A 24,196-nucleotide genomic window follows, 5' to 3' on the forward strand; every position below is an offset into this window, starting at 1 on the left:
TACCGTCGAGCAGAATAGGAGGTAGCCGTTCGCGGAAATCTGAACTTATTAATTTCTGATGGGCTATTAAGATTACTTGCGTCTTTTTTGCATTTAGTTTAAGCCCCAGGTTTTTCGCCCATGTCACTACTGAAGACAGATCATCGTTCATCTGAGCGATTGCAGTGTTTACATCTTCAGGTCTGACGCTTAGGTAGAGCTGGAGGTCGTCGGCATAGAAATGATATTTACAGGAGGACAGAACCGATGAAATATCGTTGACATATAAAGAAAACAAAAGTGGTCCTAAGACTGATCCTTGTGGCAGTCCCGAGGAAACATGTTTCCAGGAAGATTTTTCATTTACGCAGACAACACATTGCTGTCTGTCTTTTAAGTAGCTTTCAAACCATCTCATTGCACTTTCAGAGAAATTAAGCTGTTGCATTTTTCTGAGCATTATGTCAAAGTTAACAGTGTCAAAAGCTTTGCTGAAGTCCAGTAGCGTCAATATTCTTGCCTTTCGATTGTCGATGGCATATTTCAGGTCATCAGTTACTTTAATTAGAGCAGTGTTTGTGCTGTGATGTTTACGGAAACCGGATTGAAATTTGTCATATAGGCTGAATTCATGCAAGTGTTCAGTGATCTGGTCATGAACAATATATTCAAGTGCTTTGGAAACAGCGGGCAGTATGCTAATTGGTCGGTAATCACTAGGCAGTTGCGGGTTTTCGATCTTAGGGATGGGTCGAATTAGGCTTCTTTTCCATGCAGTGGGATATATTCCGTTCACGAGGGAAAAATTAAATATGTCAGTTAAGACAGGCACTAAGATATCGGCAACATTCTTAATCATGGTTATACCGATACTGTCGTTGCCTATTGCATCAGAAGAGATTCTCATTATTGCTTTTCTTGCCGTATTTGTTGTTACATGTTTTAGATGGAAGGTATCGTTGTTAGTTATCCTGTTTAGGGATTCTTGTGGACGGTAATTATCAGCTGTGCTGGTATTCAGAGGTGCAGAGAAGAATTCATTTAATTCGTTAGCTGACACATGAAAAGTGGTTTCCGATTTTGCCTTTCCGACCCCCAAGCTACGGAGATTCTTCCATAGAGTCGTGGGCGTCAGATCGCTGCATACAAGGGAGCGAGCGTGCCTGATTTTAGCATTGCGAATGCATTGTTTCACTCTGTTCCGTAGCTTTCTATATTCTTCGAAACGCTCGGGTTTCGGATCTGCCTTGAAACGCCTGTGGGCAGCATCCCTATTAGTCATCATTTGACGTAATTCAGCTGTCAGCCATGGAGCAGGAGATTTTCTTACACGGATTGTGCGCACAGGTGCATGTTTGTCATAGAGGGCAGTGAGTTTATCACCAAGTTCATTAATTTTGCCGTCGATTGTGGGTTTTCTGGTTATTTGATGCCATGAGATTTCTGAGCAATCGGCTGTTAGAGCGTCAAGGTCAATACGTTTCATGTTCCTACAAGTTATGTAACGCGATTTGATCCTTGGGGGCTGCACAGAGTAGGCCAGGAATATTACATCATGTGCTGAGAGGCCAGGGGCCGATGTTTGACCAACATCTCTTACTTTGTCAGTCTGTTTCGTTGCGATTACGTCTATAAGAGTATGACTGTGCGCCGTATGGCATGAAGATGACACGGCGGTCGGATGGTGCGGATGGCCAGTTGTGGCCTGAAGAAGTGCTTGCTAGCCACCAAATACCCCGGATCTAAACCCTGTCGATAATCTGTGTTGCGCCACCTCGATCGAGCTGTACGTGCCATTTTGCCTCAACCGAGGAATCTAGCATAGACGGCAACAGCACCAGAGTCGGCATGACTCCACATCCCTGTCGGTACCTTCCAGAAAATCCATGACTTTTCCTGCGCGTCTCGCAGGGTACGCACTGCAAAACGTGGATATTCAGGCTTTTGGTACATGGTCACATTACTGTGAATGGACATTGGAACTCACACTATATGCACATGTAGCGAACAATTGTGTACATAAAAAATATCCCCGATAATCACTGCACTAACAGCTCTGTCAACGATGGCGGAACATGATCTAGACAACCTACATTTTCCAACAATAAAAAAAATAAAAAATAAAACAGTGATTACTAACACCTTATTTAAAAAGGCAAATTAAAACTACATGTTAGGCAATACATTCTGTATAGTGAAGGATTAATATGACACATACTCTGGGTTTGGTAAAACAAATGTAGCACGAGATAATTTTTGCCATTTTGCATCAGATTATGTATTGCCTTCTTCTCTTTTCTGGAAAATATAATACCAAACCTCTGGAATGGATAATATTAACATCTTATCCGTTTTATGAGGCCAACATCTGACTCATTATGAAGGGGTGATAACTCAAATTTTTAATCAAACAAATAGGAAGTTGCAGTGCAAAGAATGGAAACCAAGCAAGTATACGGAATGGAACAGTGGTGAGAAATGAATGGACAGTGTAGCACTAGCATTTTACGTTATGAAATAACTTCTTTGCAAAAATGTATAAACAAAGCAGTACTGTGCACTAGGGATAAACTGAACGAGGTTGCGCTGTTTTGAAAAGACTTTTCTTGTATTCGATGTAGGTTCCAATATACATCCTGCCATAATGATTCGCGCTTTCCGTGGTTTCACTGAACTGCTTCAGGCAAATGACCGACTAGTTTCTACTGTAAGCTCATGGCCGGCTACCTGCCACTGCCTTCTTAAACTACATCTGCAATTATGTACATCATCTGTTTAAAAGAGTCCAGATAGCAATGTAATGCGGAACTGAGCACTAGATCTCTTGAGAGGCGGACTCGCTAGTGTAAAGAGTGGCGGGGTCTATTGTGCCGTTAGTAGAGAAGCAGTAACCGCAGATTGAATTGCTCTGGAAAGCTCTGTGACTTCGGATGTGAATTACACTACTGGTCATTAAAATTGCTACACCAAGAAGAAACGCAGATGATAAACGGGTTTTCATTCGACAAATATATTATACTAGAACTGACATGTGATTACATTTTCAAGCAATTTGGGTACATAGATCCTGAGAAATCAGTACCCAGAACAACCACCCCTGGCCGTAATAACAGCCTTGATAAGCCTGGGCATTGTGTCAACAGAGCTTGGGTGGCGTGTACAGGTACAGCTGCCCATGCAGCTTCAACACGATACCACAGGTCATCAACAGTAGTGACTGGCGTATTGTGATGAGCCAGTTGCTCGGCCACCATTGACCAGACGTTTTCAACTGGTGAGAGATCTGGAGAATGTGCTGGCCAGGGCAGCAGTCGAACATTTTTTGTATCCAGAAAGGCCCGTACAGGACCTGCAACATGCGCTCGTGCATTATCCTAATGAAATGTTGGGTTTCGCAGGGATCGAATCAAAGGTAGAGCCACGGGTCGTAACACATCTGAAATGTAACGTCCACTATTCAAAGGGCCGTCAATGCGAACAAGATGTGACCGAGACATGTAACCAATGGCACCCCATCCCATCACGTCGGGTGATACGCCAGTATGGTGATGACGTATACACGCTTCCAGTGTGCGTTCACCGCGATGTCGCCAAACACGGATGCGACCATCATGACGCTTTAAACAGAACCTGGATTCATCTGAAAAGATGACGTTTTGCCATTCGTGCACCCAGGTTCGTCGTTGAGTACACCATAGCAGGCGCTCCTGTCTGTGAGGCAGCGTCAAGGGTAACCGCATCCATGGTCTCCGAGCTGATAGTCCCTGCTGCTGCTGCAAACGTCGTCGTCGTACTGTTCGTGCAGACGGTTGTTGTCTTGCGAACATCCCCATCTGGTGACTCAGGGATCGAGACGTGGCTGCACGATCCGTTACAGCCATGCGGATAAGATGCCTGTCATCTCGACTGCTAGTGATACGAGGCCGTTGGGATCCAGCATGGCGTCCAGTATTACCCTCCTGAACCCACCGATTCCATATTCTGCTAACATTCATTGGATCTCGACCAACGCGAGCAGCAAAGTCGCGATACGATAAACCGCAATCGCGATAGGCTACAATCCTACCTTTATCAAAGTCGGAAACGTGGTGGTACGTATTTCTCCTCCTTACACGAGGAATCACAACGACGTTTTACCAGGCAACGCTGGTTAACTGCCGTTTGTGTATGAGAAATCGGTTGGAAACTTTCCTCATGTCAGCACGTTGTAGGTGTCGCCACCGGCGCCAGCCTTCTGTGAATGCTCTGAAAAGCTAATCATTTGCATATCACAACATCTTCTTCCTGTCAGTTAAATTTCGCGTCTGTAGCACGTCATCTTCGTGGTGTAGCAATTTTTATGGCCAGTAGCGTAGTTAGCGGATGTCATTGGAGTAACTAATCCATCAGGAACATCTGAACCCTTCTAAAGTTGCCCAAGTCTACTGATGGTAATGTGACTGTGCAATGAGTACTCCAAGGAACAAACACAGCTAAAAGAGACTAGACAGTCCTCATGAACTGCCGGACAGGCACCGTTGAGTATGACGGTGGTTGGTTGTAAAACGGCGCATGAAATCAAGGGAAGGAATCACTGGTGAGTTACAAACGGCTACCAGCAGCTCAGTTATCACGACGACAGTTCTTATCAAGTTAAAACAAATGGAGTACAATGGTCAAAGAGCACCTCATAACCCGAACATTTCTGTAGTGTATTCTAAGCAGTGTTTGAGGTGACGTAAAGAGAAACACCGATGAACGTGAATGACTGGAAAAGATCAATTTGTAGTGATGAATTCCTATGACATCTGATGTAAGGGGATGGGTTTGATGAATGCTTGGAGAACGTTAGCTGCCATCATGTGTCATACTAACAGGAAGCACAGAGGAGGTGGTGTTACAGTATCGTGTTTTTTTTTTTTTTTTTGGTTGTTGTTTGGGTGATCCCCTTATTGAGCTTAAGAAAACGCTAACTGCGGAAGCATATGAAGACATTTAACAGCGTTATGCAGTGCGTTCAGAAGAGGGAACAGTTCGGAGACGATGACTGTATCAGCTTGACAATTCGCCCTGTTGTAAAGCTGCATCTGTGAGGCAATGGTTTGTGGAAAATAGCATTCCTGAAATCGACTGTCCTGCACACAGTCCTAAACTGAACCCAATGGAACACGTGTGGGATGAGTTGGAACGTCGATTTCGCCCCAGGCTCCAGCGTCCTACGTCACTACCTTCCCTGGTTTCGGCTCTCGAGAAAGGTTGGCCTGCCATTCCATCACAGACATTCAGACACCTTATTGAATGTGTCCGCAGCAGCGGTCAAGACGTCATAAATATGGAGGACGGGCAACCGCACAATAATTTTCACTAACTGGTGTCCAGATACTTTTGATCGTTAGCGAAAATGGCTGTATACAAGCCGTCCCGCGAGGAATGGTAAATGTTCAGGGATATGACAGGAATGCTAATTTGAAGAAAAAACTTTTTATGGACATATTCCCCTTTCCAAATGGTTTCTAAAATAGATCACATTTAATGTACAGCAGATTGTGGGCTACTGGCACACACGTATGTGTCTTATGTTCCGAACCTCTCTGACGTTTTAGTCTATGCGTACCTACCTCGCTGACTGCAACTTCTTTGCACGGGATATCTTTCTGTCGCAGTAGACTCAAAACTGAATCCTGTGGGACTCACTACGATTTCTCGCCACTGCCCAAAATTTTGTATCTTTCCAGCAATGTTTGAATTACTGACCACGTGTCTGTTCAGTATGATTGAAACCACTCTTACTTAAGGCCATCGGTTCCATAAATGACACTATACATTAAAGGTGTTCTGTCTGCGAAATCATTCGGAATGGTGCACATGTTCCTATGAAGTTTCTGCTTGAAATGAGCGTTCCTGCGATACTCCTGAGTATTTACCATTCCTCCTGTGACAATCTGTATTTCATTTTTTCATTCTTTTTTAACTCTAATAGCACTACATGTTCGTCCAACATCCTTGTAAATGTGGTTGATGGATGTATAAACTACTACTCTTAGTATTGCCTTGGTGCATAAATTCGCAGCACTTGTCATAAGTTTAACGAACACAACAGATACACATAGCAGAGACTTCAGTCGTCAATGATATATTCTTCTTCACTATTTACAACAGTCTGCCATGTTAATGTAACTTTTCGATTCCGAGACTGCAGAAATCACATGGTTTTGAGGCGAAGCACTCGTTGAGCCATGTTCGGAGCGCATTTTCATCCGGAAAGGAAGTTTCTTAAAGGTTGTTCGATAGAGTGCGGAAAAAGTGGAAATCCGTAGGCGGAGGATAAGGTGAATAAGGTGGCTGCGGAATGATTTCCAAACGCAACTCCTGTATAGTACTTCATGTCAGTCTAGCAGAATGCGGACGGTCATAATCGTATAGGTAGCATCACTTCAGGCAACCTTCCTCATCGTCGTTCTTGGATGGCGTGTGCAAAAGATCTCAGTTGCCGACAATATGAGTAGTGATGGTTACACCTCGTGAAAGCAATCCGTAATACACAACAGCATCACTGTTCCACCAGATGCATAACACTATCTTTTATGCACGCGCACAGGTCTCTGTATGGGGAGTGGATGCTTTGTTTGGGCTCAACTATTCCTTTCTCCTCCGTACGTTAGCATAAAGACACCATTTCTCGTCGCTAGTAACAATACAAAGTAGGAATGGTCGATGTTGTACACGAACCAATTGATCACGAGCAAGTAGAGATGCACACAAGGGTACAAGCTGACTTTTGTGATTGTGGCTTAGATCATGAGATACCGATACACCCGATTTCTGAACTTTCCCCATTGCATGAAAATGTCGCACGATGGTGGAACGATCAGAGTTCATCGCAATAGCCAGTTCTCGAATAGAGTGACGTGTATCATTGTAGATTAAGGCGTTTAAACGATATTCATCAAATCCGGAAGGTCCTCCTGAACGCAGAACGCAGCATGTCAATGGAGAGAAGTCTTCCGAAGTAAGAGTGATTTCAGGTGTGCTGCAGGGGAGTGTCGTAGGACCGTTGCTATTCACAATATACATAAATCAGCTTGTGGATAACATCGGAAGTTCACTGAGGCTTTTTGCGGTTGATGCTGTGGTATATCAAGAGGTTGTAGCAATGGAAAACTGTACTAAAATGCAGGAGGATCTGCAACGAATTGACGCATGGTGCAGGGAATGGCTATTGAATCTCAATGTAGACAAGTGTAATGTGCTGCGAATACATAGAAAGAAAGATCCTTTATCATTTAGCTACAGTGTAGCACGTCAGCACCTGGAAGCAGTTAATTCCATAATTTATCTGGGAGTAGGCATTAGGAGTGATTTAAAATGAAATGATCATATAAAGTTGATCGTCGGTAAAGCAGATGCCAGACTGAGATTCATTGGAAGAATCCTAAGGAAATGCAATCCGAAAACAAAGGAAGTGGGTTACAGTACACTTGTTTGCCCAATGCTTGAATATTGCTCACCAGTGTGGCATCCGTACCAGATAGGATTGATAGAACAGAGAGAGAAGATCCAACGGAGGGCAGCGCGCTTCGTTACAGGACCATTTAGTAATCGCGAAAGCGTTACGGAGATGATAGATAAACTCCAGTGGAAGCCTCTGCAGGAGAGACGCTCAGCAGTTCGGTACGGGCTTTTGTTGAAGTTTCGAGAACATACCTTCACCGAGAAGTCAAGCAGTATATTGCTCCCTCCTACGTATATCTCGCGAAGAGACCATGAGGATAAAATCAGAGAGATTAGAGCCCACACAGAGGCATACCGATAATCTTTCTTTCCACGAACAATACGAGACTGGAACAGAAGGGAGAATCGATGCAGGTACTGAAAGTACCCTCCGCCAGACACGGTCAGGTGGCTTGCGGAGTATGGATGAAGATATAAAACGTGGAGAGTCGCTAACGTCAAAACGATCCTCGTTAAAAGGAGAAAACCATTTTCTTCCCGTGCTCTGTCCAGTGGCATTATCCCCACACGCGGCGCAAATTTTTCCGACCGCCTCCACTGATGTCACCCCCCATACTGAACTCAAACAGAAGAATACGCCGGAAATGTTCTCTCCACTTGGCACTCCATTTTCTAGCGCCCACAGCTCCACCCACTACATCAAAATGACTATGTAAACTGAAGTAGCAATAATGAGCTACAAATAAAAAATGACAATCGATAAATAGACCCATAGCAACCGGAATATCACTGTGCAATAGAAAACGCTAGGAACTTAAGGCACCATCTTAACCCTAGGACGCCCAAGCCTTTTTTTCTAACTTGGATGCCTAAGGTGGGGGGGGGGGGGGTTCGGCGAGCCCACAGGTATTAAATAAGTTTACTGACGAAAAATTACAACTTTCAAAATGGTTTATGTATTTTAACTAAGGCATCGGTTTATAAATGTTGATAATTGTTATAAATATTGGATTGAGTGAAAAAAATTGACAATTACAATACAAAATACAGATATGTTTATATACAATAGACTACTCTGAGTCCTCAACTTCAAGGCAAGAGACACACTTCACTTCACAATTTTTTCTGAATGTGTTTTACACAATATTTATGGCGCTGTCCACAACACTGTTTTGGTTTACTTAGATTGTTGCACTTCTGCTTCTTTGTTTTAGATTTTCTTACACAAATATGGCACCGACCTTTCCCTGTAGGAGGCTGACGTGCTTGTGTTGTCACTTCTTTGATTTTCTTTTGTGGAATAGTCTCCTTTGATTGAACAATATGGTTAGATAACCCTCTTGCATTGGCACTTCTTTCTTCTACCTGCAATTTCACTAGTTCCATCCCAGTTTGCAGAAGATAAAGTTTCCGTTTGTTGTGTTTCTTTTCATTCCATCTTGGATGCTGCTGGATGAATATGGTGGTTGCATTGATAGCACAAATGTCGATGAGAGAGTAAAATACAGATAGAGGCCATCTCTTTGTTCCCCTCTTGGGTGTACATACGCGTCATTTGATCAATGGTAACAATTCCACCTTTAGTGGAATTATAATATGCATTTATCTCGGTTTTATTCTTCTCTCCTCCAACAGTGCCTTTATCTTGGTGCATTGTTGACAACATCAGTAAGTTTTTACTTGGTTTCGTTTTTGCTGTGTAGGACACCAAAGTTACTGGAGGCCTACGTGTTGGGAACTGCACTAACTCACTGATAAATAACAGCTGACTGACATCAACAGTCACTTCCTCTGAAAGTAAGCCGATTGTTGTGAATATCAAGAATACCAACCAACAAGAAAATAACTTGCATTGTTGTAGAGATGAGAAATACGAAATCCTACAAAGGGAAATTTTCTATTGCATGGAAGCCTAAGGGGGGGTTGTTGGACGCATAATAAGTTTATTTATTTTTTCTTTTAAAGCAGGAATTTTCTATAAAATATATTGACACTAACGTTTCATAAAATAACCAACAAACAATAACTCAAAGGGATACGTGGTATGAAAGTTACTTGGGCAAAAGCAGGGGACATAAAAAAATTGTGGGTTCAACGAAACCCCCCCCCCCCTTAGGCGTCCTAGGTTTAACACTGGTGCTACTGCTACTGCTGCTGCTAGTACCTGCAGCGTCGGCGGCGCGCTGTCGGTCGCGGTCGCGCTCGCGGCGGCGCGTCAGAGTGGCGGGCGCGGAGTGTGAGCCGGAGCCCGCGGCGGCCGGGGGCGGCGGCGCCGGCTGGCCGCCCTCGAGCGCCGGCAGCGGCCAGGGCGGCAGGCGGCTGGGGCGGCGCGCCGCCAGCAGGAAGCCGCGCGGGGAGGCGGCCGCGGCGCGGAACCAGGCGGGCGGCCGCAGCCGGCGCGCCGCGCGCTCCACGCGCGACGCCACCTCCTCACACATCTGCACCACCTGGCTCCTGCAAAACGACACACCACCGCTCCACTGAGCGAACCCGAGCACTAACGCTGCGTAAACACCGACAGCTATTAATAACGGTCTGGTGGGGCAGGCGCGGTAGCTCAGCGTGATCGGTCAGAGGGTTAACTGCCCTCTGTAATATTAATAATAAAAAAGCTGAGTTAATGGATCAACGATGAACTTGAACAAGCGTCATGGAACGTCTGCCCCGAACAAACAGAACGAACAATAACGAACGAAATGAGAAAAACAAAAGATATGCAACGAATAAAAACGAAAAAAAGTGGTTACCTTTCCTGACTCTCGATCATGTGGCAGCGGGTTCGATACCCGGTCCGGTCGCCGATTTTCTTGGCCCAGGATTGGTTTGCTTGTTGTCTTAGTCATTATTTCCCTTATCATCGACACTCAAATCGGTACACTGGGCGACCGAGCTTCCCACATAGCGACGAACGTCGTAACTGTTGTACAAGGTGTGTTTTTTAAGTAAGTACTGTTTTGAAATTAAAAAAAGACGTGCTAAGATATCTCAATAGTTTTAGTTTTACATGAAAGCCTGTACCTTAATCTACGCACTGACGCCATTACAGTTTGATTCTTCCTTGTTTACGTTGTGTACTGAGTGTTTAAGATGCCTCCGATAATCGTGAGTCCAGCCGACTGTGAAGTACGGCTGTTATAAGATTTCTTAGTGCTAAAGGCCTAAAAGCGATCGATATTCATCGTGAGATCTATGCAGTTTACGGAGTAAACTTTGTGAGTGATGGAATGGTAAGAAACTGGGTGAGAGCATTTAAAGATGGCCGCACAAATGTGCATGATGAACAACGGAGTAGGCGTCCTTCGGTCGTTAATGAAAGTTTGGTGCAGGTAGTGGGCAGTAAGGTGAGAGAAAACAGAAGCTTTACGATTTCCTCCTTGCGGGATGACTTTCCTGTTTCTCGTAGTGTTTTGTATGGCATTGTGACCGAGCACTTGAATTACCGAAAATTGTGCGCACGTAGGGCACCGAAAATGTTGACGGATGTGCACAAAACCAAACGTTTAGACAGTGCATTGATTTTCCTTGAGCGGTTCCACAATGACGGTAATGATTTCTCAAGCCAAATTGTTAAGGACGATGAAAGATGGGTGGCCTACGTCACACCAGAATCAAAGCAACAGTCCATGGAAGTTGATCAAGGGCATCGTTTTGCTGCAAGACAATGCCCGTCCGCATGTGTCGAATCAGACCGAAGATATCACATCTTTTCGATGGGAAACTCGAATTCATCCTCCGTAAAGCCCCGATCTTGCGCCCAGTGACTACCATCTGTTCCTGTACTTGAAGAAACACCTGGGCGGTCACAAATGATCAAATGTGTGTGAATTCCTAAGGGACCAAACTGCTTAGGTCATCGGTCCCTAGACTTACACACTACTTAAAGTAACTTATGCTAAGAACAACACACACACCCATGCCTGAGGGAGGACTCGAACCTGCGGCGGGAAGGGCCGAGGGTACTTTCTACTCGAACATACTGTAAGACACGTTATTATTGTTCAAAATATGAAATCCTATTGACATATTACATTAACAAGTGCTGATCATCCGTTATTTACATCGAAATTAAACTCTAAATATACAACTGCTAATAACCAAAGAACAAAAATGTAATGTAATCCATTGATCCACATGAAGATGAGTGTGTGCCCTCGAAATGCATCGTGGGAGAAAATAAAATGTGGCGCACACACACATTATTTTAATTTATTTCATATTGAAAGTTTCATATAATAAAAAAGAATATAGCTCATGAAATAACTTTATATTAAAAAAGGTGGCCGATTTCGATGCCAAGGGAGCACTCGTTCTTCTCGCTATCCTAAGGCAGTTCATGCACTATGCCTAGATCTTCAGCAGTCAGAAAAGCGTAAAGGTCTGGACATTATCGAACACTGATCGAAATCTACCACCTTTATGACAAAATTATTGTATGCGGTCTAGACTGTATTTTATTATATAAAAATGTTTAATAGCGTTTTAAAACAGCTTGTCTTTTTTTCAATAAATTTTATATTTAATACCGAATTTATTGTAATGCTTCCTTTAGATAAACAAGAGAACAGGCTGCCAGAACGCCAAATAAATAAATACATTTACAGTATTACATTCCTAGTAACAGGCAGGTTATACTCTCTTATCAGTATGACAGTACGTTAGCCCACTTGAAGGTATTCGGCCAGAGTTGTCGGGGATGAAGGACTTACCCAGAAATTTAATTTGCAACGATACAGGAATATTGTGACTTCCGATTTGTAAGGAAGTTAAAAGAATGGTGCAGAATGCTCAGTGGACAGATAGTGTAAGAAATGAGATCTTCCTCAGAATCGACATGAAGGGAATGTTTGGAAAACACTAGAGCAGGGGTTCCTAGATCTTTGATCAATGCCTATCACATGACTTTTTAGAAATTTGGGCGTATCGCTATAGTTTTTTTAACCAACACTGAGATGGCGGGGTGTGGGGGCGGGGCTCTTGTTGCGGAATGTTAGGAACGGTACATATGGAGGGAAAAGGGGGCATAATTTTCGCCATTAGTTCAGTGATGATAACACACATACGGTTTTTGCGTCTTGCGGATCAACTACTATGTATGGAAGAAATATGACACACACAAGTAATACGGCTTCGTGCAAGGACTTTTTTTTTTACAGAGCCGTTCATGTTCATACCTGGTACTTAAATACAGTAAATATTACGAAATTAAGTCTGTTCTGAAACAAATATTCATGGAGTAAGAGAGTTCCAATTAAATCGTTTATTAAAATTTTCCGTCACAAATAATGTAACCAGCTGTGCAATAAATTGAACATGGAGTAGAGTCAGTTAAGCTCAAAAAGCGAAAAATTCATAATCATATTAAACTATGACGGTCAATCAGACTCCAACATCAGCAATCAATCAGTATTCAAATTTAGACTCTGACGAGAGAACATCTACTCGTTTCAGTTGGGAACATGTTGCTATTTATCTTTAACTAGAGCTTCAAAGTTTCGCTCGACTGAGTTCAACAGAGCTCTGAAGTCCTCTTCAGCATTGTTTCTGTACTTATTTTTAATGTATAACTCAGGAAGCCCACTTTTACACATTTAAGTCATAAGAAAAGGCACCAAAAACAGGAATGCTTGTTGGGAAAGAGAAGGGATATCTTTGTTCCATCGAAAAAGAAATAAAAGTTCTCTCTTTGAAAGAGTCTCCCACTGAAATGTCGCTAGTCATGTCAATGAACGTTTCTTTTGTGATTACTTCTTTCGCTATTTGTCCTAAAAATGGATTTCTTGTCGAGTAATATTGTGTGAGATCTTCGCGAAAGCACTTCTCAAAACGTTTTTGTAGATCCTATAAATGTCTGATGATGTCTCGAACTACATCTGCTCTGGAGCTAGTTCACTGACTTTCAAAAATTATGTAAGAGTTGTTGTGTCGACACGAGAGCCGACACAGCGTGTTTGAGGGTGGCCGAAATGCACGCTATAAGCGCACAAAGGATGGCGTGAGGTCTGAAACAAGATACGTAATGAATGTTATAAAGAAAAGTACGTAGCTGCGGAAATACTTAACTTTATTCCATCCTTGTGGTACATCGCTCTTGACGAATCAAGTGAGACTCTTAAGATACATGCAATGTTACAAATGGCGCCTTGCTAGGTCGTAGCCATGGACTTAGCTGAAGGCTATTCTAACTGTCTCTCGGCAAATGAGAGAAAGGCTTCATCAGTGTGGTCGCTAACAAAGTCGTCGTACAACTGGGGCGAGTGCTAGTACGTCTCTCGAGACCTGCCGTGTGGTGGCGCTCGGTCTGCGATCACTGTCAGTGGCGACACGCGGGTCCGACATGTACTAATGGACCGCGGCCGATTTAAAGCTACCACCTAGCAAGTGTGGTGTCTGGCGGTGACACCACAAGAGTGAGCGTCGCGAAAAAGTTATTGTTCAGTCCTTCAAAATTTGAAACCAGTGATATTAGCTAAAATGGCCATTCTTGATGGCCACTGATCAGCAGTGAAAAAATTCGTTTAATTGTTTTTGCCACTGAAAAACATAAAAATCGGGAACCTCAGATCACATACTCGGTTTAAAATCATTTCCTGAGTGAGCCATCTAACTTCAGTACGGAGTAGCAAATATTAAAAATTTGTCTGCCATATAACAGCCGCCGTGAGTTCACAGCCTCAGTACCTGTTTTGTTTTTACCTGTACGCATACCACCTGAAATGTTCTTTAGTATCATCAGCGGTACGCGCACCACCGTCTGAGAATCCATGTTCTAGAGGAAGGGATAACATGACAGGGAAACTGTTAAAAGACATGTGGTACTAGACCAGTGGTCGTCAAATTGCGGCACGAATCAAGTATTCGTGCGGTTCGTGGTCCTCAGCCGTATGTTGTAATTGTACGACGTCTGTTCAAAAAATTTCGGAACACTCGTAATTTCGCGCAATGGGGTTTTGGAGCGACACGCGGTTGGCATCGCTGCACACGTCTATGTTTAGTGTGTAACAACAGATGACAATTGGCGCACGACAATAAGTAGTCTAGTACTCAGGGGCGGGTTTCCGTGAGCCACCCTATATTTTTCCTAATATCAAATTCCGATTAGAAACTGTGTGTTGCAACCACTCGGTACTCTTTCAGAAACTATGGCGTGAACATGCCCAGAAAATGAGCCCGAGAATCAGAAAAATCCTATTGCTATGGCACGGGCCGCAGTACCCGTTTAAGTACGAAAACTTGGTCACTACGTAAGCTTTTCGCAAAATGCACGTAGTTCCAGTACATTACTTTTTTTTCACTTGAAAGTTTTGGGGTGATACCTTAAAATATGTAGATTAAAAAGAATATCAATAAGCATCGTTTGATGAAAAGTTGAATTTCTCTTTCAGTGACCAGTCCCCATATTGCTCCCTACCGTAAATCTATCCATACCACTCGTAGAAGTAACACTGTCGGGAAAACAAACACAACAGAGAGAACTGAGACGTCCTGAAAGCAAGCTTGGGGGCGAAGAGTAAAGTCGAGATTACTTTTATCAATAGCAAGTACCGTGAGTGAATGGAACAGGTTTGTTTCCAAACAAGACACATAGCGCAAACCGTCGACATTTACGCTACTGTGCAAATATTTTCAGTGCAATACAGATGCAGATGTAACTGCGTCGAGGGAGGGGGAGGGGCGGGGACGAGGAGGGCAGGCAGGATGGTAATAAAACAAACGAAATGCGGTTACGTTACAAAGTGGCATCGGAGACCACGTGTCCCTTATACGAAAATATCCCTGAACAATCGCCGGAATTTTGCCCTACGGGTTCAAATGGCTCTGAGCACTATGGGACTTAACATCTGAGGTCATCAGTCCCCTAGAACTTAGAACTACTTAAACTTAACTAACCTAAGGACATCACACACATCCATGCCCGAGGCAGGATTCGAACCTGCGACCGTAGAGGTCACGTGGTTCCAGACTGAAGCGCCTAGAACCGCAAGGCCACGGCGGCCGGCCCCTACGGGTTCATTCTGTTGTTACGGTGATCTTCAGCAGTTGTTGAAACAGCAGCTAGCAAACTCTCATGTTTCGTTTGATACTGAGACACGTTCGTGATCTGGCCACATGAACGACAGCGTATAGACGACTTTCTGCAATAACCGAACTCGCAGCACCAAAACAATAGGTTCACGATGGAGACATGCTACTCAAGCAGAGACCAGATGGCATACCAGGACACAGCGTTCACCGTAAACCAATGCATTCAGATTTATACTTGCATCCTTCCAGCTATCAAGCCCCTTCACAATGAGAAGGCGTCCTCAGGAAATTGGTGCACAAAGCTCGCGGAATCTGACATGGGAGCTTGACAGCGGAGTTGTGGCACCTGGAGACAGTTTTCCGGAAGAGCGGTTAGAAACACTGCCAGATAAAGTTGTCCATACAACCTGAGGCTACGCCACTGCTTGCAGAAGAACAGAAACCTATTGCGAGAGCATTTATTCCTTACTCAGTTACCCATCTGCGAAAATATGACGAATACTCCGGAAATATAACGTCAAGTGATCTTTTCGATCGTTGCCCAAGACGCAAGTCTTGTCGGGGACTGTTACGGGGGACGTACGCGAAAGCGAAAAAAAAATTGTGAAAAATTTTTCTTCGTTTACTACATGGTATTGAAATTTCAGTTCCTGAATATTACGTTCCAATTCCACTCCAAGTGGATAAAAATAATAACTGGCGGAAGCTTGCACGGGGCCACGCCCCTTTCTTGTTCTACCTCTGTATTTCCTCATATTATTTATTACTGCGAAGTTTCCTTCCAGTTTCATGCAGTCACGATGCAGTGAATGTTCGTGTAATATATCGCGAAAGCTGTAGGTTAACATCACTACCGCCGATATTGTATTTTTTGGTTTACGATGTTTTTAATTGACCGTAACTGAGTAATTTTGACTCAAGTTAAGTGTAGATCTACTATTTCAATCTGCAGCATGCCTCGTTCCTGTAAAGTGTAACTGCTACATTTTAATAATCGTAGCAGACTACGAACTCCACAGAGGCTAGAATTTTATCCAGGAGCTTTTACACTCTCAATTTTGAAGGAAATCGATAACAGGAAAAGCACTGAAGCTGACATTACTGCCACTGAATTTGAAAATCAGATGAACCAAAGAAGACAAGCGAAGAAATTACTGTTTGACAATGAAGAGGAGTATGCATACGGTTTGCACCAGTTCACCCAGACAAAGTACGGCCTAGTACACGCCCTGTCAAATCTTTGATTCGTGTTTTCGGTCTTTAATATCCTGGTAACTTTAATACCATTGTAAAGCATTTACGTAAAAGCTCTAAAATCTCATGCATTTTTTTTACACAGATACTTCGAGAGCTGCAAAAATCCAGAAGAAGAAAATATGAAAATTCTGTTCCACAGGTATTTGTAATAATGATATATAAAACCTTGTAAAAATGCATTAATTTCGATTGATGGATTTTTCATAACAGGAACATTTTTACTCATATTTCTGAATAATCTCAATTGTTTATCATTAAAAACGTATAACATCAATTGGCGTGAAATCTATGTGTGTTTGATATAACATTTCTTAATAACTGTGCAAAATTTAGTTACATTGTCTTGAAACGTTGGGCTTTATTACGTTTTTCTCTCAGCAAGTTGCAGTTTCGCATAGAGACCATACGTCGCATACGACCTCTGACTCTGAAAACCAAGAGTCTATCACATCCCGTGTTAGCGCGCAAAAAGTTACGTAGATCAGACCACCCCGAAGGCACATGAAGCAAACGAGGATAAAAGCTTCGCACAGATAAGGAACGACCAACGAAGTCAGCTGTGGCGGAACACTGCCTCTCCTTATGCATAGCATGAATTACGACGGTACCAAGTTTTTGAAACAGGCCAACACATTTTGGGATCGTTTTGTAAGCAGAATCTGTAGAGATCCGACTTCATGAGGAAAGGATAAATAAAGACAGTGGTCAGCGGAGGTGCCCACTGGTACCGAGTACCCGAACTCAACAGCCGGATATGTGGTATAAAAGGGTGGGGGTGTATAAAAGACAGCGCCCGGCGGCAGATAAATACTGAACTTCAAAACCAACATCCAACAAGTATTCGAGAAGAATCGACAAAGTCAATCCCTAATAGGATTAATTCGAGGTCATTTCCGTGCCTGCTCCAAAGCACCATCATTCATCAGATCGTTCACGGAGCATGCATCTGCACCTCCAGCCAGCCACGAACGACCATTCCAAACACTTCACGACTGAGTGACGACTACTCAGAAGCATACTTTAGAATTCCATCCAGCACTGTCTATGAAACAGCAGGAATCACTATCCAGACTTGCCTTGAGGGACATATAGCAAGATAAGAACAGCTTATCCTATCCAACAGACGAACAAACAAGACGTGAAGCACATACATACGACAGTTCCAAGGACAAACACAAAACCCCGCTTCTTCTTCTTAGAAAAGCGTTGAATTTCAGTGGACATAGGTACCTGCCAAATTTGTAGGGTACGTTGCGTGTTAAACACAACCAGAATAAACAGGCTGTATTTTATCTTTTACATCTTAGCATAGCTCCCAATACGGTATTAGTCTACAGCTGCCCTTTTACCGTATCCCAGAACAACAGAACCACTGTCACTTGACCAGTGGTGATAATGACTGGGCAGCAGAACGATTTCATTACTACAGGCTTAGTGTATTTACTGCTTTAAGATTCGGATCTGATTCGACCAATTTAGAAAAAGAAAAATACTACAGTCACTTTCCTTCACACTTTATCTGTGTAAAAACAAGTTCAATGCTTATATTCGTCTTCTGTCGACTTAATACAATTACTCAGCTATCTTATAGGATGCGACAGCTACAAGTTCGGACAGAGGAAATATAGGGATTGAAATCGGCCGTGGTCTTTTTTTTTCTTTTTCTTCCCTAAAGAACTATCCGGGCATTTGCCTTGAGCGCTTGGGAGAATTCATAGACAACCTAAACTAGGACTGCTAGATGAGGACCTGAATACGGTTCCAGTGTCTTACTATCGTTGCCTTAGGAGCGATAACTATATAAAGACAATGTAAGCTGAAGAATGGTCGAAGTCCGAGACTGGTATTGGCAAAGTAAACTGCGATGAACTTCGCTTCTTGCTACATTTCTGCAAATAACAGAATCACCTTCCATTATGGCTGCTGTTTGACTTACACGTACCTAACGCTAGTGGCAGACTGCAGCTTCAGAAGGACGTAAATGGACTGCTCTTGCTTTTGGTATTGTTCGGGCAACTGATTCTGCCCTAAAAATGATTGACAGATCTCAGAATAAAGCGATCTGGTGCTACTTAGATGATCTGCGGTCAGCCCCTAAGAATGCCGAGTCTCCACTCGAATTCAGAAGACAGCTACATTGGCTCAAAATATCTACTCAAATGCGCAGAATTAGGCCAAATCTTTTGTTTTCGAGACAACAGTGTTGCGAAATATCAACATGTTATTTGCTTCCCGAGCATCGTTTTTCCTGTAGACCACAAATTTAAAAAAAAGTAATAGAAAGATTTAACGCGCTGAAGATGCACAATATTAACAAATCATTTCCATATAATGAAGAGAGATCGCGAATTTGGAGAATTTACGGAACAGAATGTACCACATTCACTGATGCAGAACGAAATTTAATATGAACTGCGGTGACGGAAACACACGTTGTCAAAGAAATAGTGAAGACCCCGGCAAAAATGTGACAGCACACAATTCCCTTAGAATCCAATCATCGGTCTGTATCAGCCAATGCCTCGTGCTGATATACAGTATTTATTCCTATAGACATAAATGTTATTTATCGGATTCTTTTCTGGAGATCAAATGCACAAAACATAGACATAATTTTCATACAGGATGAAAGGACCTGAAGAAAAAGTTTATTTTAAGAGATATATTTTTTTTTTAAATTGTAGGCTACTGTGCGAAACGTGTTCAACTTCCAGTTTGTTGACCACATCAGGAAAAATGTCAAATATTTCTAGATCACGAAACAAAGGGCGGTTTGGATTTTCATTTGCCAAGCGAAAACAAACAGAAAACTACAACAGAATCTTATATAACTATTCAATTAAGGATTAATTTCTAAACTCAAAGTAGGGATTAGTGACAAAAAAAATTAATCGCTAGTTCGTAATAATAATTTTTTAACGTTTTTACGAGTTCAACGTGAAGAGTGTGCGAAGAGGCTGAATGAACAGTGTACAATTATTTTTCATGGTATTAAGCTAACTTGTTCAATTGCGCTTTAGGTAGTGAATCTGTTATGGCACTGGCCTGAAATTTCAGAGGTGGTCGACCACTGTCTTCTCGTCGCTAAACACCTGTTTATATTCCGACGTATGCACATATGATTTATATTTTCTTTTATTGTGACAGACCCTGAATCATTGAAAAATGATCCTTTGGCGAGTGGATGACTAATACTAATTCGCTGATCGATTGTAAACAAAAACAAGGCACCTTTCGCAAGACCTTCCCAGTGAAAAAAAAAATCAAAATTACTCTATGCAAGACATCTAACGACATTCCATAAAACACATAACTTGAAGTATAAGACGCTATAAAATATTCGAACCACCAAAAAAGCTAATTGCAGGGTAGTAAAGAACATAACTAGAAACGAAGGAAGTACACATAAAAAAGTAAATAAATAAATACAGTTAGTTCGAAGCATGTGCAACTTTGCATCCAGTTATAGTAATGATAAATGGAAAAAATAATGGAAAGTGTTTGAGAAACTGTTAGAAGTTTGCACCAATCATAAAGATCAGATTAGAAAGGACATAAACATATACAAATAGAAACGAAGCAATGCTGGTCATTTCTAAGAAAGAAGCAACAATAATGTAAGTAAACAATCAAACTGAAAATAGTAAACAATAGTCGTTTTTATGTTTATTACCGACGTTCTTTTCTCTTGGGGCTGCTCATGACCGCCTTCCCTGCGAACTGGAAGTAAACAGTGACTTGCCTAGCTCCCAGCGAACGCTAGCAGCTAGCCGATCGCTCATTCGCTGTCGTCATACGGAGGACTGAGTCAGGGAAAACACTACCTCAAGGACGAAAAGTAACGCTTCCAACCAAGGCGCGAAGTGGTGTCATAAATTTCACGCATTGTTGATCAAAGTCGTAATCATTCACTAACATGTACGGCCAAGCATTCAACGATTGTACATAGTGCGTATGATACATTAAAAACAGATGGTGTACTCCACATATACATTATTGCTAGTAGCAGGAGGCCAGGCGGGCCTTGTGGCCGAGCGGTTCTAGACGCTTCAGTCTGGAAACGCGCGACCGCTACGGTCGCAGGTTCGAATCCTGCCTCGGGCCTGGATGTGTGTGATGTCCTTAGGTCAGTTAGGTTTAAGTAGTTCTAAGTTGGGACTGATGACCTCAGATGTTAAGTCCCATAGTGCTCAGAGCCACTTGAACCTTTTTGAACAAGGACGCTGCCGCGCGGGATGAGCCGAGCGGTCTCGTGCGCTGCAGTCATGGACTATGCGGCAGGTCCCGGCGGAGGTTCGAGTCCTCCCTCGGGCACGGGTGTGTGTTTGTCCTTATGATAATTTAGGTTAAGTAGTGTGTAAGGGACTGATGACCTTAGCAGTTAAGTCCCATAAGATTTCACACACATTTGAACATTTTTGAACAAGGAGGCCATCGAAACATTGCCACAGCACAACAACATGGACTGAAGTACTTCCATAGTACCCAAAGTAAATTATTCAGTGAGGAATTAATCAGTTTCAAGAGCCTGTTCGGGAAGACTACACAACATATTTGATCTTTATGATATTATTGAAACAGATACAGTTTCCCGGTTGCGGACATATTTTTAGTGTTCCATACCTCAGTCGGTAAAAACGGAACCCTAGTATAGGATCACTTTATTGTCCGCCTATCTGTGTCTGTCTTTCAGATTGTTAAAGACCCTCTTTTCTACTGCGCGGGTACACGTAGCATGCTGAAATTCATGTAACACACGGAGGTATACGGTCCCTTTTGCGACTAAAAAAATGTAAGGTTATAAGTCAATGCAATCAAAAGACACGGCTATTTACGTCATATATTTTGATACTCGGCAAACTCACTCAGCCCGCATCTCGTGGTCGTGCGGTACCGTTCTCGCTTCCCACGCCCGGGTTCCCGGGTTCGATTCCCGGCGGGGTCAGGGATTTTCTCTGCCTCGTGATGGCTGGGTGTTGTGTGATGTCCTTAGGTTAGTTAGGTTTAAGTAGTTCTAAGTTCTAGGGGACTGATGACCATAGATGTTAAGTCCCATAGTGCTCAGAGCCATTTGAACCAAACTCACTCATCAAAACCTGCAGAGTACTTCCTGTTGACCTAGACTCATGAAATTTAGCAAGAAGCAAGAATTTACATTACAACTAACGGAAGAAATCCGAAAATTGTTAATTTTTAATTATATCACACAAAAATATTTCTTGTCGTAGCAAATGCAAAATTACACAAAAATTTAAACTTAAATCATTCTTGAAAGTCTTTGAATTCTCGAGACCTACATCATGCCAGTATCGATTTAGATGACGCAAAAATCGTCAAAATTGTCGATTTCCAGCATGGCTGAACTGTGTGTATGCAAAATTAAGTTTATACGGAACTTCCAGAACGTGAGTCCCACTTGCACTTGGCCAATTATTTCGTTAATTAGGAGTCGTTGCCCATAATCTACTGCAAATCCAGACTTGATCCGGCTAGATCATTTCTAACCTGATTCATCTATCTTTTCTTTATCCGTTCTCTGTTTCTTACAAAAACCACATTTGGACTAGTGACTCAAATCTACGTCTGCGCTCAATTCACAATTTTTATATTTCGCTCGGATTTGCGGCTACTTTCGTGAAACCTCGCGTACCATCTACAGTAGGATAACCGAGGATGACGCTGTTTCCAAACGTAGAACTGACCAAAGTGTGCAAGTATGGTTACAGTGTATGCGTGTGGCCTCTTATTACAACATTCTTGTGAGTTGCTTTAAAGATATTCTGGATAATTAAATCGGGAAAGTCGGGCTGGGCTTGAAACCTTTCATCTCGAAATATGACTCAGTGGCTTTTACAGTGTTCAACTTCTTTCAATAAATCACATAAAAATGGTTTGGCAACACTGACATAATTAGAAATTACACAGACTATAACCAGCTTGCACTTAGAAAGTGTAAGAAAACAGACCAGAACCCAAAGTCTTGCTGCCACGTGTTTCGAAGAGACAGCTATCTTATTTCATACAGATCTTGTGCTATCGGTATGCATGAGAAAGCATGTTTATCAATATGTTTCAAAACGCTGCTTATTAAAACGGGATTTTCCTATGCTCGACTTCAGGTTCTGTTGGTGCTAAAAAGGTAGCGTCAAGTGTTTGGATAGCTAGAGACCATTTGTATACCCAAACAGAAGAATCGTCTTCGTGTCACTATCCTTCAGTTCAGGGTCAAATTATGAATATTACACACATCATCCTGCTCAGGCAAATTAAGAAAATCGGTTGGTTGTTTTTGCATTTGACATGGTCTACGGTGAGCTTCATGTAACTTATTGAGGCACCATTAGTTCACGGGCAGCTCCTCGGAAAACGAAAAATTAGTTTTTTTGACTATATTTTCGCCGTTAGCAGCGGACCAAACCACAGTCATCGATTCCAAGACGGCAATTTTTCCGATATATACCTACGATCCTTATATCGAACTACCTAGAAAATTTTCTTGCTATCTTTATCCGTTTCCGAGATATAGATGTTCAAAGTTACACTATTTTATAAATAAAATAAGCACGTAAAATTGTTAAATAAACTGACTGATGATTGATGATGACGGCTATGAAACTTCATGGCAGATTAAAACGGTGTGCCGGACCGAGACTCGAACTCGGGACCTTTGGCTTTCGCGGGCAAGCTGTGAGGACGGGGCGTCAGTCGTGCTTGGGTGGCTCAGTTGGTAGAGCACTTGCCCGCGAAAGGCAAAGGTCCCGAGTTCGAGCCTCGGTCCGGCACATCGTTTTAATCTGCCAGGAAGTTTCATATCAGCGCACACTGACGGCTATATTCGTAATATTCTCCGATTTAATTTGACGGGTATACCCCTAATGAATGAATGAATGAAACATTTGCGTAAGTTATGCGAGCAGAGTTCGTCAAAACTGTATCACCTGTTAGCTTAAAAAAATTTCCGAAAACATTATTTTGGTACAAAACGCCAGCCGCGGATTCCAAGACGGCTCTGCACAGCAAAAGGCTGATCTTTTTACAGTATATAATGTGACGTGTTGCGGAAAAATACGATGTAAAATGTCTCCATTATTATCCGAAGGGTTCTGGGAACTCCAAGTTGAAGTAATGAAGTACATGAAAAATTTTTGTGCACGTAAAATCCGGTCTGAGGTGTAACATTAGTTTTTTACGTTATTTCAATTTCATGTAAGTAAACAATCAAAGCCGCGCGGGATTAACCGAGCGGTCTGGGGCGTGCAGTCACGGACTGTGCGGCTGGTCCCGCCGGAGATTAGAGTCCTCCCTCGGGCGTGTGTGTGTGTGTATGTGTGTGTGTGTGTGTTTGTCCTTGGGATAATTTAGGTTAAGTAGTGTGTAAGCTTAGGGACTGATGACCTTAGCAGTTAAGTCCCATAAGATTTCACACACATTTGAACATTTTTTTGAAACAATCAAAATTTTACCGACCCATCGTGTTCTTTTCATATGAGTGACATGTTGTGGTGTG

The 24,196-nt window shown here is 42.6% G+C and overlaps 1 protein-coding gene across 1 annotated transcript in view; it reads right to left on the minus strand.

Moving 5' to 3' along the window:
* The window catches only part of LOC126195530 (mucin-4-like), a 57,310-nt gene extending 47,462 nt beyond the window's left edge, over window positions 1-9,848 (minus strand). Inside the window, exon 1 of the mRNA XM_049934156.1 lies at window positions 9,575-9,848. Within this exon, the coding sequence (XP_049790113.1) occupies window positions 9,575-9,848 (274 nt within the window). The remainder of the gene's footprint in view (window positions 1-9,574) is intronic.
* Between the last annotated feature and the right edge of the window lie 14,348 nt (window positions 9,849-24,196).

This window comes from Schistocerca nitens, chromosome 7 (assembly GCF_023898315.1).
Source record: "Schistocerca nitens isolate TAMUIC-IGC-003100 chromosome 7, iqSchNite1.1, whole genome shotgun sequence".
NCBI lineage: Eukaryota > Metazoa > Arthropoda > Insecta > Orthoptera > Acrididae > Schistocerca > Schistocerca nitens.